This window comes from Simochromis diagramma, unplaced genomic scaffold (genome assembly GCF_900408965.1).
Source record: "Simochromis diagramma unplaced genomic scaffold, fSimDia1.1 OVJJ01000361.1, whole genome shotgun sequence".
Classification (NCBI taxonomy): domain Eukaryota; kingdom Metazoa; phylum Chordata; class Actinopteri; order Cichliformes; family Cichlidae; genus Simochromis; species Simochromis diagramma.
In genome coordinates, this window is record NW_024386860.1 from 5,624,279 (window position 1) to 5,638,455 (window position 14,177).

The following is a 14,177-nucleotide window of genomic DNA, read 5'->3' on the forward strand; positions in this document are numbered from 1 at the left end:
TTGTGATTTGGCGCTAAATAAATAAAACTGAATTGAATTGAATTACTGCACAATAGCCCACAGTCAGTCGTTTATATGGTTCAGACAAATTTAATGAGAACTTGTGAATTAGCTGTATTTGCTAGAAGGTACATTAAGACTGAAAACGGAGAGTTTGTTTCCAGTCATCCTAGGCTAATTCAACTGCCTGCTGGCTTAAGCTTTATGTTTAGCATACATATATAAATATGGCATCAATTTTTCCATCTACAGTGCTGCGAAAAGTATTTATCTTTCTTTTATATTTTTATCATGCATAGACGTTTCAGATCATGCAAATGAAACAAACTTGAATATGAAGATAACTTGAGTACATACAAAATGCAGTTTTTAAATGATGATATCATTCTGAACTCAGCTTTTAAAACATAAATGTGGGTAATCACAGTTAATTCATTATTTAACAAGGGGGACAATTGCAAGGTGTGCTTGGATAGCTTTTTTCCCCTTGAAATATGAAATCATCATTTATAAACAGGATTTTTAATTTACCTGGGTTATCTTTGTATAATATTAAAATTAGTTTGATGAGCTAAAACACATAAGGGTGACAAATGGGCAAAAAAAATAAGGTAAGAAATCAGGAAGGGGGCTAATACTTTTCACTGCACGTTAACTCTCAGCAGAAAGACAAGAATTGCAGATTATTCCTTTAAAACTATCCTAAAAAGTTAAATAGTCTAAAAAGTTAAACAGCAGCTCATCATTCAAGGTCATGAATAATCAGTGGAAGTATTTCATGTGTGCTACCTTCAATTTTCAGTCTGCAATCAGTTGCAGGGATCTGTCTCCAAGGACAATGTGACCACTTGGTTTGCTTCCTGATTGCTTAATTGCTTCCTCAAAGTCTGTATACTCACACTGGCATGCGCCTCCTCTGCTTCATATCCTCGTGGTGTAATTTCCCCTCCTTTATAACTTTTCTAATCACACTCTAGTGAACATTATTTATTCACTTTATTCCAATTTTCTTTTCTGTCATTTCTCCCTCTGTGTCCTCCTCTTGTCCTCACCACCTTGATCTTTTTTTCTCTCCCCCTCTTTCCGACTCACTCTGCTGTCTTTCTGTCAACACTCATGTTTCTTGTTATTGTCCTCCCCCCCCAACACCACCACCACCCCTCATCATCTCTTGCCTTTCATCCCTCACTCTGTGACTCACCCCTCCACCCCACCCCACCCTCCCTCTCTGTTTTCTGTGTCAGTAGAACCCTTATGGTTACACAGATATACTGACTGTTGGCTGTGCCGTGGGGGTGGGATGCTGTTTTGGCACTCCACTAGGAGGTACTGTACATCTTCCACACTGCCTCTCAGCCACAACCTCTGCACCAACCGTCCTCCTGTACTGGATCAGATTCTTAAAGGGGACACATTATGCTTGTCTTTATTTCTTTACATATATAATATGTCTGATTTGTGAATTATTGAAAGTGAGCATTACTATTACAGTCACTGAAGACCAGTGACAAATATGCACTTAGTTGCCATTTTAAGAGATACACATGTGAGCAATCAAATAGCTCAAACAGGTCAGCCACACCTTCAGTGGAAGCAATATGTCCTCTTACAATGTACTCTCCTCCAAACCAGTGACTGTGACCACAATGATAAACGTTCTGCGTAATTTCATGGTAATATTTCCCCATTTCACATTGTAAATACACTTTTTAGGCCAAATTATGGAGCGGATTGATCTTGCCTAGCAAGACTAAACTTAGTACTTAGTGCTTCAATTTACTTACAGTAAAATTATCTCTGTTTCCTGTAAAAACCTGACTTTTTACCCCCTTATTGCAGTGTACATGCCCTTAAGTATTTGTAGTATTACACTGTAAATTCAAATAAAATATATTGAATTTCCATTTTTTATAAAGTGTTACTTGAAAGTTATAAAGAGTATGAGTAATTCAAAGACTCAATACTGGTTCATATTAAAAATCAATAAATCCCCCTTAGTAACAGGTTAAACAGTTCAACGGTCCAATCAGCTGAAGTTAGTAAGCCAATAATTAAACTCTTCTAATCAAAAGCTTTGTAAAGATCCCATTTTTTTGATAGATCATTTATAGAATAGGTTAATAATCTGTTTATTAATTATCAGTGCGAACAATCATGAGCTGAAGTACCAACCAAAGTACAAAAGTCAACAAAACATCGAATGCTGTGCAAACGTTTTAGGCATTAAAAAAAAAATAATGGAAAGTTTGAAAGATAATGCCGTGAATAGTATTTAGTTAACTTTGACCACTTCTCAGCTTTTCAAGGTGCTTGTTGGGTAATTAGTCTGTCTCAGTGTCTCTTGTCTCTTCCTGTAATGCTGAGCTGAGGGGATTAAGGACAGACCGTCTTCTGCAAGGCCCGCTCTTACTGTCGAATGTGGCTCTTTTAATGACAGCGGCTTATTGTTTGGCCCTGTTGTCACGCTGCAGAATAATTTTGGGACGATTAAACTCTCCCCGAGGGCGGATGGGTGTGTGACAGATAAGAATCTAAACTTCTGAAATGCCTACAATTTTTGCACAGCACTATACTTAAGTCACTAGATGTATACAAAACAAACTAGAATGTATTTACTGCTGACATAATGTTGGTCCCAAAATATGTTTTTGAAATCTTTTTTTAGAAGCTTCACACAGCTTTGATTATTGTTTTATAGCTTCACATGCTGATTATGTCTCTGTTTGTGTGTCAGAGAGCGAGACTACATGTAAGTGTGTGTTTAGCTGCGTTTGAATGTGTGTTAACTCCCCGTGGTTCTCCTGGTGTGCATAATTACACCCTCAGCTTCAAGTGTTTTTGAATTCATTTTGTTGCTTTAACTCATAATACCGTCCTCTCTCTCTCTCCCTTCTCTTCCTCTCCTCTTCCTCCCCCTCATTTTTTCTCACTGCCCATCCTCATTGCTCTTCCTCTCTGTAATCCCTCCTCTCCCTCTGTCCTTCCTCCCCTTTTTTTCTGTCGATCCACCGTCACCAGGGGTGCTGTTTAGTATTGAGGTCACGTCTACCTACTTTGCGGTGAGGAATTACTGGCGGGGATACTTTGCCGCCACATTCAGTGCCTTCATATTCCGGGTGCTGTCTGTTTGGAACAAGGATGCTGGTGAGAAGCAGAGGAAATGCATATTCAACAGATACACACAAACTACTGAAAAAAAGACAGCTGAGCTTGCTGTTTTATTAAAAGTAGCTGAATATGACAGCTGAGTAATACTTGCTTCTTTACATAAACCTGAAATGTTTCAATACATCATCGCAGTCTTAAAGCAGCCCAGCAGCCCTGTAGCCTAAAATCCCTACAAGCTGCATTCAGGTGACCCTATCTCTTTATTACAATACTAGATATTTTCACATTTCCAGTGTAATTTTATAAATAATATATAACTCAGAAAGGGGTGATCATTACATAGCCACTCTTACCCAAACAGATTTTGGGAAATCTTCATCTTTTAAAGTCTGAAACCTCAGTTTCATGGAATTTATGTTAAAATATTACAGAAATGTGCCAGGGTGAATTTTTTTCTCTATTGCAAACATAACCAGTTAGATTAGGTTCGATTTTTCAGAATACACTGTTCATGAATCTTCTTCACTGAAGCTCCGTTAATCAGCATTTACATTATTTAAGTATAATACTTCAAAGTATTTAAGTACCTCAAAGTATTTAAGTATCTGTAAGCTCTGTTTTCATTGTTTTGGTTTTCAGGCCTGCAACTTTACTGTTTACTGCTCTTTTAATATACAACTAATGGACATTTTATTAGGCACACCTTGGTAGGGTTGGGCTGTTTTTACCTTCAGAAAGTATTCATTCTTTTTTTTTTTCATTTTTCACGGCATAGATTCACCAATTTTGGCCTGTATTATTATGATAGCGTCACACAGCTGCTGCAGATTCATGATGTGAATCTCCCGTTCCACCAAATACCAAAAGTGCTGGATTGGATTGAGTAATGTTGACTGTGGAGGCATGTTCGAGAAACAAGTTTGAGAGGATCTGAGCTTTGTAACATAGCACATTACTTACCTGGAAGCTGCCATTAGAAGATGGGTACAGTGTGGTCATGAATGGATAGACATGGCATGTAACAATACTCACGTAAGTTGCGGTGATTAAATGATGCTCAGTTGTTACTCGTGTGCCAAGAAAATATCCCCCAGACATTAAAACACCAGCACCATTAGCCTAAACGATGATACAAGGCAGGACTGATCCATGCAATCGTGTTGGTTGCACTAAATTCTGACCCTAATGTCTGAATGTTATTATGCCAGACAAGGTTTTTTCAATCTTCCATTGTTCAATGTTGGTGAGGCCTCAGGTCCCTGTTTTTATTTGACAGGAGTGAAACGCAGTGTGGCCTTGTACTCCTGTAGCCCATCTACATAAAGTGCATTCAGAGATTCTCTTCTGCTCAAATAATCACTGGTTATTTGAGTTCCTGCTGCCTTCCAATCAGCTCAAAGCAGTGTAATCTTTCTCCTCTGATCTCTGGTATCAAGCAGCCAATCTCTGCAAACCCTGCAGGTGGTTGGATGGGAAAATTCCAGATCTCAGACCAGCTTGTACAGCACCAACAACCATACCATGTTCAAAATTACTTAAATCCCTTTTCTTCCTCATTCTTACGCTCAGTTTGAACTTCAGCAGACTGTCTTGGCCGTGTCTATATGCCCAAATGCACTGAGTTGCTGCCACGTGATTGGATGAGCCAATATTTGCATTAACAAGCAGTTGAACAGGTGTACCTAATAAACTGGCAGAGAGAGAGAGTTGTTTTTAAAAGTAAGGGAACCCACTGCATATTACATAGCAGCACATTGTGGACTGAAACGAGCCACATAAAGAATCATTTGTTTCCTTCAGGAGTTGATGGAGACATAAAAACAGCTAAGGGAGCTTAAATATCAGGCTCAGACTCATCAGGTGGACTGGAGTATTTGTTTTTTTATTGTTATACTTTGTTTAATTTATCTTGTTGTCCCTGTTGTCAAAGTATTAGCATAGGAATGACAGACTGAGACCACATGTTCACTTGGTGTGAAACAGTTATTTCTCTCTTCCTCTCAGTCACAATCACAGCCCTCTTCAAAACAAACTTTCGGATGGATTTTCCCTTTGACCTTCAAGAGCTGCCTGCATTTGCAATAATAGGGTGAGGAGACTTTGTGAGCACTTGCATGCCTGCATGTGTTTGTGTTGAAATAATATGAGTCAGCAAGGTTCCTTTAATCTGCGATAGTCACGTAAAAGCTGCATCCTTGCTCCTTAACCCAGCTTTCTTTCGTCTTTCAGGATCTCGTGCGGCTTTTTGGGAGCGTTCTTCGTTTACCTGAACAGACAGGTGGTTCTCTTCATGAGAAGGCCTACGGCTCTTACACGCTTTCTAACCAAACAGTAAGATCCCCACACAGACGCAGAAACATAACAGAGACCTCCCCGCTGCTGTGGATTAATGTGGCGCTCAGCCCTTAAACTGCTGTGACTCTGGTAGCAGAAACTGTTTCTTGGAACTGAAACCATTTGTGCATTTAAATCCAATTCCTCTTAATGTTTCTCAGCTCCACTCTCCAAACTCATCAGTCTCACAACACTGGTCAGGACAGCAGCAAAGCCTTAACAACCTTTCAGCCAGTTATTCACTCAATGGGGAGATTCACTTACCCTCTGAGACTCAACAGTCAGGGAACATTAGTCTTCACCATTAGAGAAAAGAGAGTAGCAGCATCAAGAGAGCTCTACAATCAGCGCTGGTTCACACACACTGGTTATTTCTATGACAAGACAACTGTAGTCCTCTGGGGATACACTGCTGCTTTTAATGAACTCGTGTGTGTCTCCGTCTGTGTGTTGTCCCAGTCGTTTGATCTATCCAGGTGCAGTGACATTGATCATCGCCACCATCACGTTTCCTCCTGGATTTGGACAGTTTATGGCTGGAGAGGTCAGAATTCATCAATCTTGTTAATTCTCTGACTTTTTTCATGTTCATTTCTGGTGGTATTTTTTAAAACCTGATATGAATCAGGTGACTTTTCACTAAGTCCGCAAACACTAAAACCTTACCTGTGAAAGTGTGGCTGTCTGTCGCATGATTGTAAATTAATAGGATTGTTCTTTTAATGTAAATGGACTGGAACATATATCATTTCTATTCTTCCTGAATATTTTTTATACTACATGTCACATTTTAGGTTTTTTTATTATGAACATGTAGCGTCATCAGGATGTGATGATTTTGTGTTTATGTAAACCTTGTTTAGGACAATTTTTTTCTGTGTGTTTGTGTTTCCTCTTGCAGCTGATGCCTAGAGAGTGTATCAACTCACTCTTTGATAATTTCACCTGGACCAAAATCTCAGAATACCCTGCTCCTCCCGGCCTGGGTCGCTCTGCCGCGTGGCTTCATCCTCGTGTCAGTGTCTTTATCATCCTTCTCCTCTTCTTCATCATGAAGGTATCTCTTCCTCCTTGCCTCCTCCTCACATTGTGTATGGAGTGGGTGTTGCCTTGAAAAGCACTGTGTGCGATAGTGTGAAAAACCTCTGGGATCGGTCTCGATCCTACTTTGATCCTGTTTTTGTGTTGCAGTTCTGGATGTCAGCAGTTTCCACCACTATGCCCATCCCCTCAGGTGCCTTTATGCCGGTGTTCATATTAGGTAAGAGGATTTTGTAATGCGAGTCTCCTGCTGATCTTCAGTTCAATTTGTCTTTACCAGAGTGCCTTATCTCTCTCCTCAAGGAGCTGCTTTCGGTCGCCTTGTCGGGGAGATCATGGCCACTCTGTTCCCAAATGGAATCCTGTTTGATGGGATAGTCTACCGCATCCTGCCAGGAGGTTACGCTGTCATTGGTCAGTCTGTTAACCTTCCCCCAGGTCCCCAAAGGCTATTTGAAGAGTTGTAGATTTAAGAAAAGTTTAAGAAAAGTTCTTTCCTTTTTTGGTGTTTTATATTCTCTTGTTCAAGCTGCAGATTTAGCAGCAGAAATCACCCCCAACATGCCAAATGATCAGTTTGTGTGCTAAAATAAACAACTTATAATTTAAAAAGTCATTACAAAATATTACATTTGATAACAACTGAGTGTTTTTTAAAACTAGATGTACTTTATCTGCCTCTCAAGACCGCTAAACTCTTGACGCTCCTAAAGGTTTCTGATTTACTGTGTCATAAATAGTATAATGCTTTCAAAGCTAATTGATGGTTTGTTTTATTTAGCTGAAATAGGTGTAGTGATTTACTGAAACTTTCAACCACACTGAAATACACAGAAAACAGAGTTTGTACAATTCTAACAAGCTTAAAAGTAAAAGTTTCAACAGTCTGAACTCTTTCAAACTTTCTTATAATTTCTTTAAGTAATCTTCCCCTGGTTCCCCTGCCTTTTGTCCCATTCTCTGTTAAGATGATCTCACACTGGTTCAATAATGATGAGGTCCAGGCTCTTCTATTTTCTATCCAGATATGCTGTTACTGCATTGGTGGTGCATTTGGGATCACTTTCATGCTGAAAAATGAAGTTAGTGCCAATCAGACACTTTCCAGATGGTGTTACATGGTGGATCAAAATCTCACTGTACTTTTCACTGTAAAATCCCCAACACCAGTGAATGAAACACAGCCCTGAACTATGACAGAGCCTTGTCAGTGTTTTACAGACGGCTGTAGACACTCGCTGTTGTACCTCTCTCCTGACCTTTTCTGTATATACAGTCAAGCCCATAATTATTCATACCCCTGGTAAATTTTGAGTTAAAGTTACTTTTATTCAACAGGCAAGTATTTGGGTTTTTTTGACCAGAAATGACACAGGCGTCTCCCAAAAGATGATAAGACGATGAAGAGGCATCCTTCTGGGAAAAAAATAAAATAAAAAAACAAAACAAAACAAAAAACTTGCTGGTTGAATAAAAGTACATTTAAGTTGACTGTACAGATGATGATTTGACCCAAAAATTTCAATTTGGATTCATCAGTTTCATATATCTCAGCCTTTTCCCCCCTTTTCCCTTCCTTAATAATGGCTTCTTGACAGCCATCCTTCCTCTGTGTCCATTTTTGCTTCGGTGAACAGAAGATGATCAGCTGAAGGGCATGAAGGACATTTATCAGGTCCTGTGTCAGATCGTTACTGAATATTTTTCTCTTTATTAAAGGAATGACTTTGAGATAGACTTCATGTCTGGGTTATTTGGGGCATTTTTTTGCAGATTGAACTCAAGGTTGCTAGTAACAAAGTGTCTAAAGATACAATTTAAAATGGACTCTTTGCTAAGTTGTAGATAGAAACAGGTTTATTTGGTGTCTTTTTTATGCTTGACTCATGGGTCAGTTTTAAGTGGACTAACAAACAAAACCATTCCTCTGAAAATGATGATGTACAATAATCAGGAGGAATTATATCACACCCCCCATCACAGGTGCAGCAGCGATGACGGGGGCCGTCACACATACAGTTTCCACAGCAGTAATTTGCTTTGAGCTCACTGGTCAAATCTCCCACATCCTACCCATGATGGTGGCCGTCATCTTAGCTAATATGGTGGCGCAGGGTCTACAGCCGTCTCTCTACGACTCCATCATCCAGGTGAAGAAGCTACCCTACCTGCCTGAGCTGGCCCTTGGGCACATAAGGTAAAGTTAAAATACCTAAAAGTCCTTATTTTGTTTTCATACCGCTGTCATGAAAGACAACCTGTGCTTATTGTTGTATCCCGTCATTCCCAGCAAGTATAACATCTTTGTGGAGGACATTATGGTGCGCAAAGTGAGATTTCTGTCTTCTCAAGCCACCTTTCGGGAATTAAACCATCTGCTTGACACCACGACCCTGAAAACCATCCCCATCGTCGACTCCAAAGGTAGGATGACCAACATCTTTGCCATCTCTGTGAGCCATAATTGTCACGGCTGCGGGGGAAGACGTGTGATGAGTGTGAGACAGGATCCAGACGCAGGCACTGGCTTGGAAGTGAGCGAGCTTTATTTAACACAGGTGGCACAAACAGAGCGAGCAAAGCAAAACCTCAAGGTGACCTAAACTGGGAATGACTAACAAAACAAACCTGAATGGACGACTGGGAGAAACACGACTGCGAGAAACACAGACGGACTAGCAACTAACCTGAGTGAACACACATACTATAAATACACAGAAGGGAACAAGGAAACGACACACAGGAGGGAGGCACAGCTGATTATGATCAACAAGACGAGACAGGGGAAACGCAACCTGAACACACTGGCATAAGACACAGACTTTCACAATAAAACAGGAAACTCAAAACACGCACGAAGGCACAGACTCAGAGACGCGGGCTTTACACAGAGACTACACTAGAGGGAATACACAGGTAGGGATGACACAGAACAGAGGGAGCACGGAATTGACACTGGGAGGTCAAATAACAAAACCTAAAAATCAGAACTCAGGAAGTACCACAAAACTAGGGAGCTAGAAACACTAGGATAGAAACCCAAAACACAAACAGTCACAAACCATGATGAAATCAAAAGTAAAAGTACAAAAACCAAAAACACTGGGTCACCGACCCAGGACCATAACAATAATACTTTATTTTGCTTTTAAAAGGCTTAGTACTAATGGGATACACCAGGTCTATAAGTAGCTTTCCATGATTAACAGTTCAAAATAATTCCTCGTAGCCTTGGTGCAGATCTTCAGTTGACTATCTGTCTGAAACAAGCTTCTGATTGGCCACCCTCGTAAACAGAAGGGTTTAATCACATGTGGGTGGAGCTTCTGTGCGCAGAGGCAGAGCTGTGTCCATGAGATGATCATATTGGGGAGATATCAGCTCCTAATGATATCATATGGAGCCAAGAGTAGAGAAAATTTTAAGAAAACAGCTTTTACTGTCTGAAGCCTGAGCTTTTGTCTAACAGGGATTACTCTCACCTCTTTTTTGGAACCTTGGCCACTGTCAACATTATCCATTGTAACAATATATATATATATATATTTATGACAGAAAATAAGGACCATTAAATTAGTTTTTTACCTTAAAGTTATTTTTTCTGACTTGGTGCTAAGCTGATCTCATGTAAGTATCAACAGTTTCCCCCTGAATGCCAAACTTTTTCCCTGTGAAACTTCCTTTTTTGCAGAATCTATGATTCTGCTAGGTTCAATTGAGAGGACAGAGCTTCAAGCCCTCTTGGACTGGTGGCTTTCACCTCAAAGACGAGTCTTTGAAAGAGGTCAAAGTTCACCGGGTCAAGCCTCCAAAATCAGCTGGGAGTCATTCACCTTTGTAGATGAGGAGGGAGGAGAGGAAAGCCCCGACAAGGTGGAAAAATGTGACCTATTCCTGACCATCAGGTGTTGTTTGTTTGTGTCTGCAACCCCCTTACTGACAGCGTTGTGTCCATCAGACCACCACTCCTGTGCAGGAAGAATGTAATGGACCCGTTCCTGCCCCCAACCCTCAGGAGCCCTCCGCCAACCACACAGACTCAGGTAACAAGTTATTTCCACTACATACAAGGACAGGTTCGCTCATCCATGTCACTTGTCTCTACTCTGACATGCGTTGCCATACCACATCCCCAGACAAGCGCAAGCTGCCATCTGTCAGGAGGACCCTTCAAAGACTCTTCTCCTCCACGTCTTTGTCAGGCCAGACAGATACTCAGGTACTGGGATCAACCTTATGTATCCATTGCTTTGAGGCTAAACACTCAAAGAAGCAGTGCATCAGTGATCTGCTACTGAGTTGGCAGTGACAGCTAAGACAGGGATATCAGTCCAGCATGGCAGTCTAAGCCAGCCTCAATAATGTGATGAGGGGGGTGGGGGCATAACCTGAAGCTGACCTAGTGATAACTTTTGCAGTAGGTAATACTTTAAAACCAGCAGGGGGCATCTATCTTTCTTTTCATCATTTGGTCTATCATCTCTTTCTTCCTCCACCTTTCTCAGGAGACCACAACCCTTCAGCTGACTGACACCATGTCTCCAGAGGAGGTACTTTACACTATTGATTGCGCAGCCTCATACTCAACGATGGACCAACAAACCACTCTAATTGATAATTACAACCTAGTTTGCGCCTTCATCTCTCTGCTTTGTGATTGGCTGCAGATCAAAGCCTGGGAAGAGGCAGAGCTGAACAAACCAATTGATATGGAGCAGATACGCATAGACCCTTCTCCATTTCAGCTGGTGGAAAGAACGTCTCTGCATAAGGTGATCATCAAAAATCATGTACACATACTGGTTCTGTACACTTACAACTATGACTTATTTTCATGTCATGATCTCTGCTCACAGACTGGAAACGGGAGGAATAAACTCTTCATAACTAAACTATACTGAAACGATATCCAAGTTCATCTTCTGTCTGAAACAAACTGTTTAGCCTCTCTCCCATAAATACTATGCTCCCTTTGAGCCAGCTTTGTTGTGTGTGACTTTGTGAGTTTTTGATTCATCTGTCCCAGCTTCAGTTTTCAGTTTTTTAAGTGTATACCAAGTCCACCTGTCTGCCAACTGTAGCTCTAAAGGAGCTTTCTGAAAGCTGTGATGAAACATTAGACTTATTTCAGCTTGGCCTAAGAGTCTGAACAAACAGAACGCCCTGTTTGTTCTTTGTCCATATGATAAAACTTTGAAACTTGATTTTTTTTTTTATTATGCATCTATGTAGCAAAGCCATGCATTTCCTCTTTTGTTGCAGAAAAATTGCTTATGAGAAACAGTGCAGTCATGCAAGCAGAACACTGTCACAGTACAGCACATCTAACACTGACTGGATCGTGTCCTCTCTCTCCTCTCTCATTACTCAGACCCACACTCTGTTCTCCTTGCTGGGTCTCAGTCACGCCTATGTCACCAGCATTGGTAAGCTGGTGGGTGTTGTGGCACTGAAAGAGGTAAAGTCACTTTTTGCTTTTCATTTTGTTTTAATTTATCGGCTTGTTTTTTGTCACCTCTCTGGATTTGATCCGGTAATGTGGCATGACGAGCTGTGAGCTGTTCTGTCACCGCGTGCATCATTCTTTACGCTCTGATTCATGCAGTTATTCCACTAACCGCCCTCACAACTCATCTCGCTGGATGTTCACTTTAATGATCTTATGTTGTTGCTCTGCTTTGTGGTATGTTTGTTTTTGGTTTTTTTGCTTCTGTGGATGTTTAAACCTCGTTCACTCTTGTAACAGTTGCAGAAAGCCATAGAGGGCTCAACTCGGAGCGGGGTGAGGCTTCGTCCTCCTCTGGCCAGTTTCAGAGACACCAGTAGGAAAGCCAAGAAGCACCAGCCTCCCTCATCCACCACTTCCTCGCCAACACAGGACAGAGACCTGTGGGGGGAGGGTAGCAGAAGGGAAGGGGAGCTGGTGAGGAGGGAGTCCAAAGACGATTCCCGAGGGAAGCCTTCAAGAGGAGCTCCTGGGTGTGACGTTGCTTCCTCTTCCCCCAGCACCATGGAGAGCAATAGTAGCTCCACCTCCACAAGAGGGGCCGAAGGCCCAGCTCAGGAGGCAGCATCCCCCTCCACCTCCTCCTCTACCTCGCCGTCAGCCCCTGCCTCTCCCATGTCAGCCACCAGCCCTGTCCTCACACTGTCCTCCCTGCAGGAGGAGAGGGAGAGCGAGGACTCTGATGAGCCCATTTAGGAGAAGTGGCTTTCAAGAAGAAAAACTTTTACCTTCTTTTAATGTCACTCCTTTTCCGAAAAGACAAAGCTGCAGTTTAGATGGAGGAGTCAAAGCGACCCGCGGCTGTCACAGACATTCAGCTCTCGGTGGGCAGGAGGAACTGGTGCACACAAAGCTCAAGAAACTTTTAGTACAGGATATTTTTTTCTATTCTTATGATAGTTTCACTTTTCCACTCTTTAAAATCTCAGGTGCTTTCCTGTGTCTTCTGAACTGCTGACAACCGTTTCACTGAAGTTCAATCTTCCAAGCGTATCTCTGAAATGCCGAAAACAGCTGATTTTCACATGTATTAAGATCTTTTAATGTCATTAAAGGTATAATATGCAGCAATGGTCAGTTATTGTAAACTTGGCCTTGAGAATGAGGATGGAGGGAACAGCTTTAGCAAGAAAAAAGCAATGAAGCATAATTTTCTAATTGTTTTACAATGATTGAGTTCTGAAGCAGAAATCACACAAGTCAGCAGGGAAGGTGCTGCATTTCTTAATTTAGTGTGAATTAGGTGTGGCTCTAGGCTATAAACTGGTGTTGACAATGACTATAACACGTATGATAACATTACCAGATAACATTGCATTAATACGTTCTGTAGTTTTTAAGTAGCTACTGCCCAGTGTGTGACACTGGAAACCATAAAAACATGAGTGCCAGTCAGTAGTAGTTATTCCAGTCTAATTATTAAAATTTCTTTCTTATTTTGGATATTGGTGTAATGAAAACATGCAATGAAAACTAACATCACAACAGCTCTTTTATAATATTTATGAGGAAAGAAATAGAGGCAGTGATGTAATCCCGCCCTCCTGTTGTTATTAGCTGGGGGCTACACAATCATTGCCCAATGCTTGCAACCCAGGAATGTACAGAAAACAGGAAAAACAGAATATATTAAATCAGTCTGTGCAGATAAATACAACAGTAAAGGAAAACTGAGAAATTTTACTGTTTTAGGAAAATCCTGCATATTATACCTTTAAGTACCTGTAGGGTAGCTGACAGTAAAGAATTGTATTATAATGAAATAATATAGTGATTAAGACTTAATTAATTTGACTGATGGGTCAAAGAGATCACACATTTAAAGTTTACTGATTGAGGTTAATTTAAAATTATAACTTGTTATAACATGTTTATTATGTATTTTCTGTATTGTGAATCTAAATCATTATTACTGGTTTGTAATTTTTAAAAAATAATAAATACTATATTTGTCCACTAACTTATTTGAGTTCTTTACTGCTGTTAAATATCTTTCTCAGTGAGGCTGGATGCAGCAGTGCTTCCAGCTAAATGCTAAAATAAATATATTTTCATTTGTTTCTGGATTGAGACGCAATGCTGAAAATGTGGGTTTTGTCACTCTTTGTCACTGAAGAAATATTTAACATATTAAAAAGGAAATGTTTTTATAGAAGGTTGAGATTAGCAGATGGAAAACAAAAGTTTG

General features: G+C 40.6%; 1 protein-coding gene across 1 annotated transcript in view; it reads left to right on the top strand.

Annotated features, from left to right (window-relative positions):
• Positions 1–13,949, top strand: part of clcn1b (chloride channel, voltage-sensitive 1b) — a 32,640-nt gene extending 18,691 nt beyond the window's left edge. The window contains exons 7-23 of the mRNA XM_040030023.1: positions 1,248–1,326; positions 3,019–3,144; positions 5,113–5,197; positions 5,338–5,439; positions 5,902–5,986; positions 6,344–6,499; positions 6,634–6,703; positions 6,787–6,897; positions 8,467–8,680; positions 8,774–8,907; positions 10,175–10,356; positions 10,442–10,526; positions 10,620–10,702; positions 10,989–11,033; positions 11,151–11,255; positions 11,855–11,941; positions 12,230–13,949. Of these exons, the coding sequence (XP_039885957.1) occupies positions 1,248–1,326; positions 3,019–3,144; positions 5,113–5,197; positions 5,338–5,439; positions 5,902–5,986; positions 6,344–6,499; positions 6,634–6,703; positions 6,787–6,897; positions 8,467–8,680; positions 8,774–8,907; positions 10,175–10,356; positions 10,442–10,526; positions 10,620–10,702; positions 10,989–11,033; positions 11,151–11,255; positions 11,855–11,941; positions 12,230–12,685 (2,205 nt within the window). The 3' untranslated portion in view covers positions 12,686–13,949. The remainder of the gene's footprint in view (positions 1–1,247; positions 1,327–3,018; positions 3,145–5,112; positions 5,198–5,337; positions 5,440–5,901; positions 5,987–6,343; positions 6,500–6,633; positions 6,704–6,786; positions 6,898–8,466; positions 8,681–8,773; positions 8,908–10,174; positions 10,357–10,441; positions 10,527–10,619; positions 10,703–10,988; positions 11,034–11,150; positions 11,256–11,854; positions 11,942–12,229) is intronic.
• The last annotated feature ends 228 nt before the right edge of the window (positions 13,950–14,177 follow it).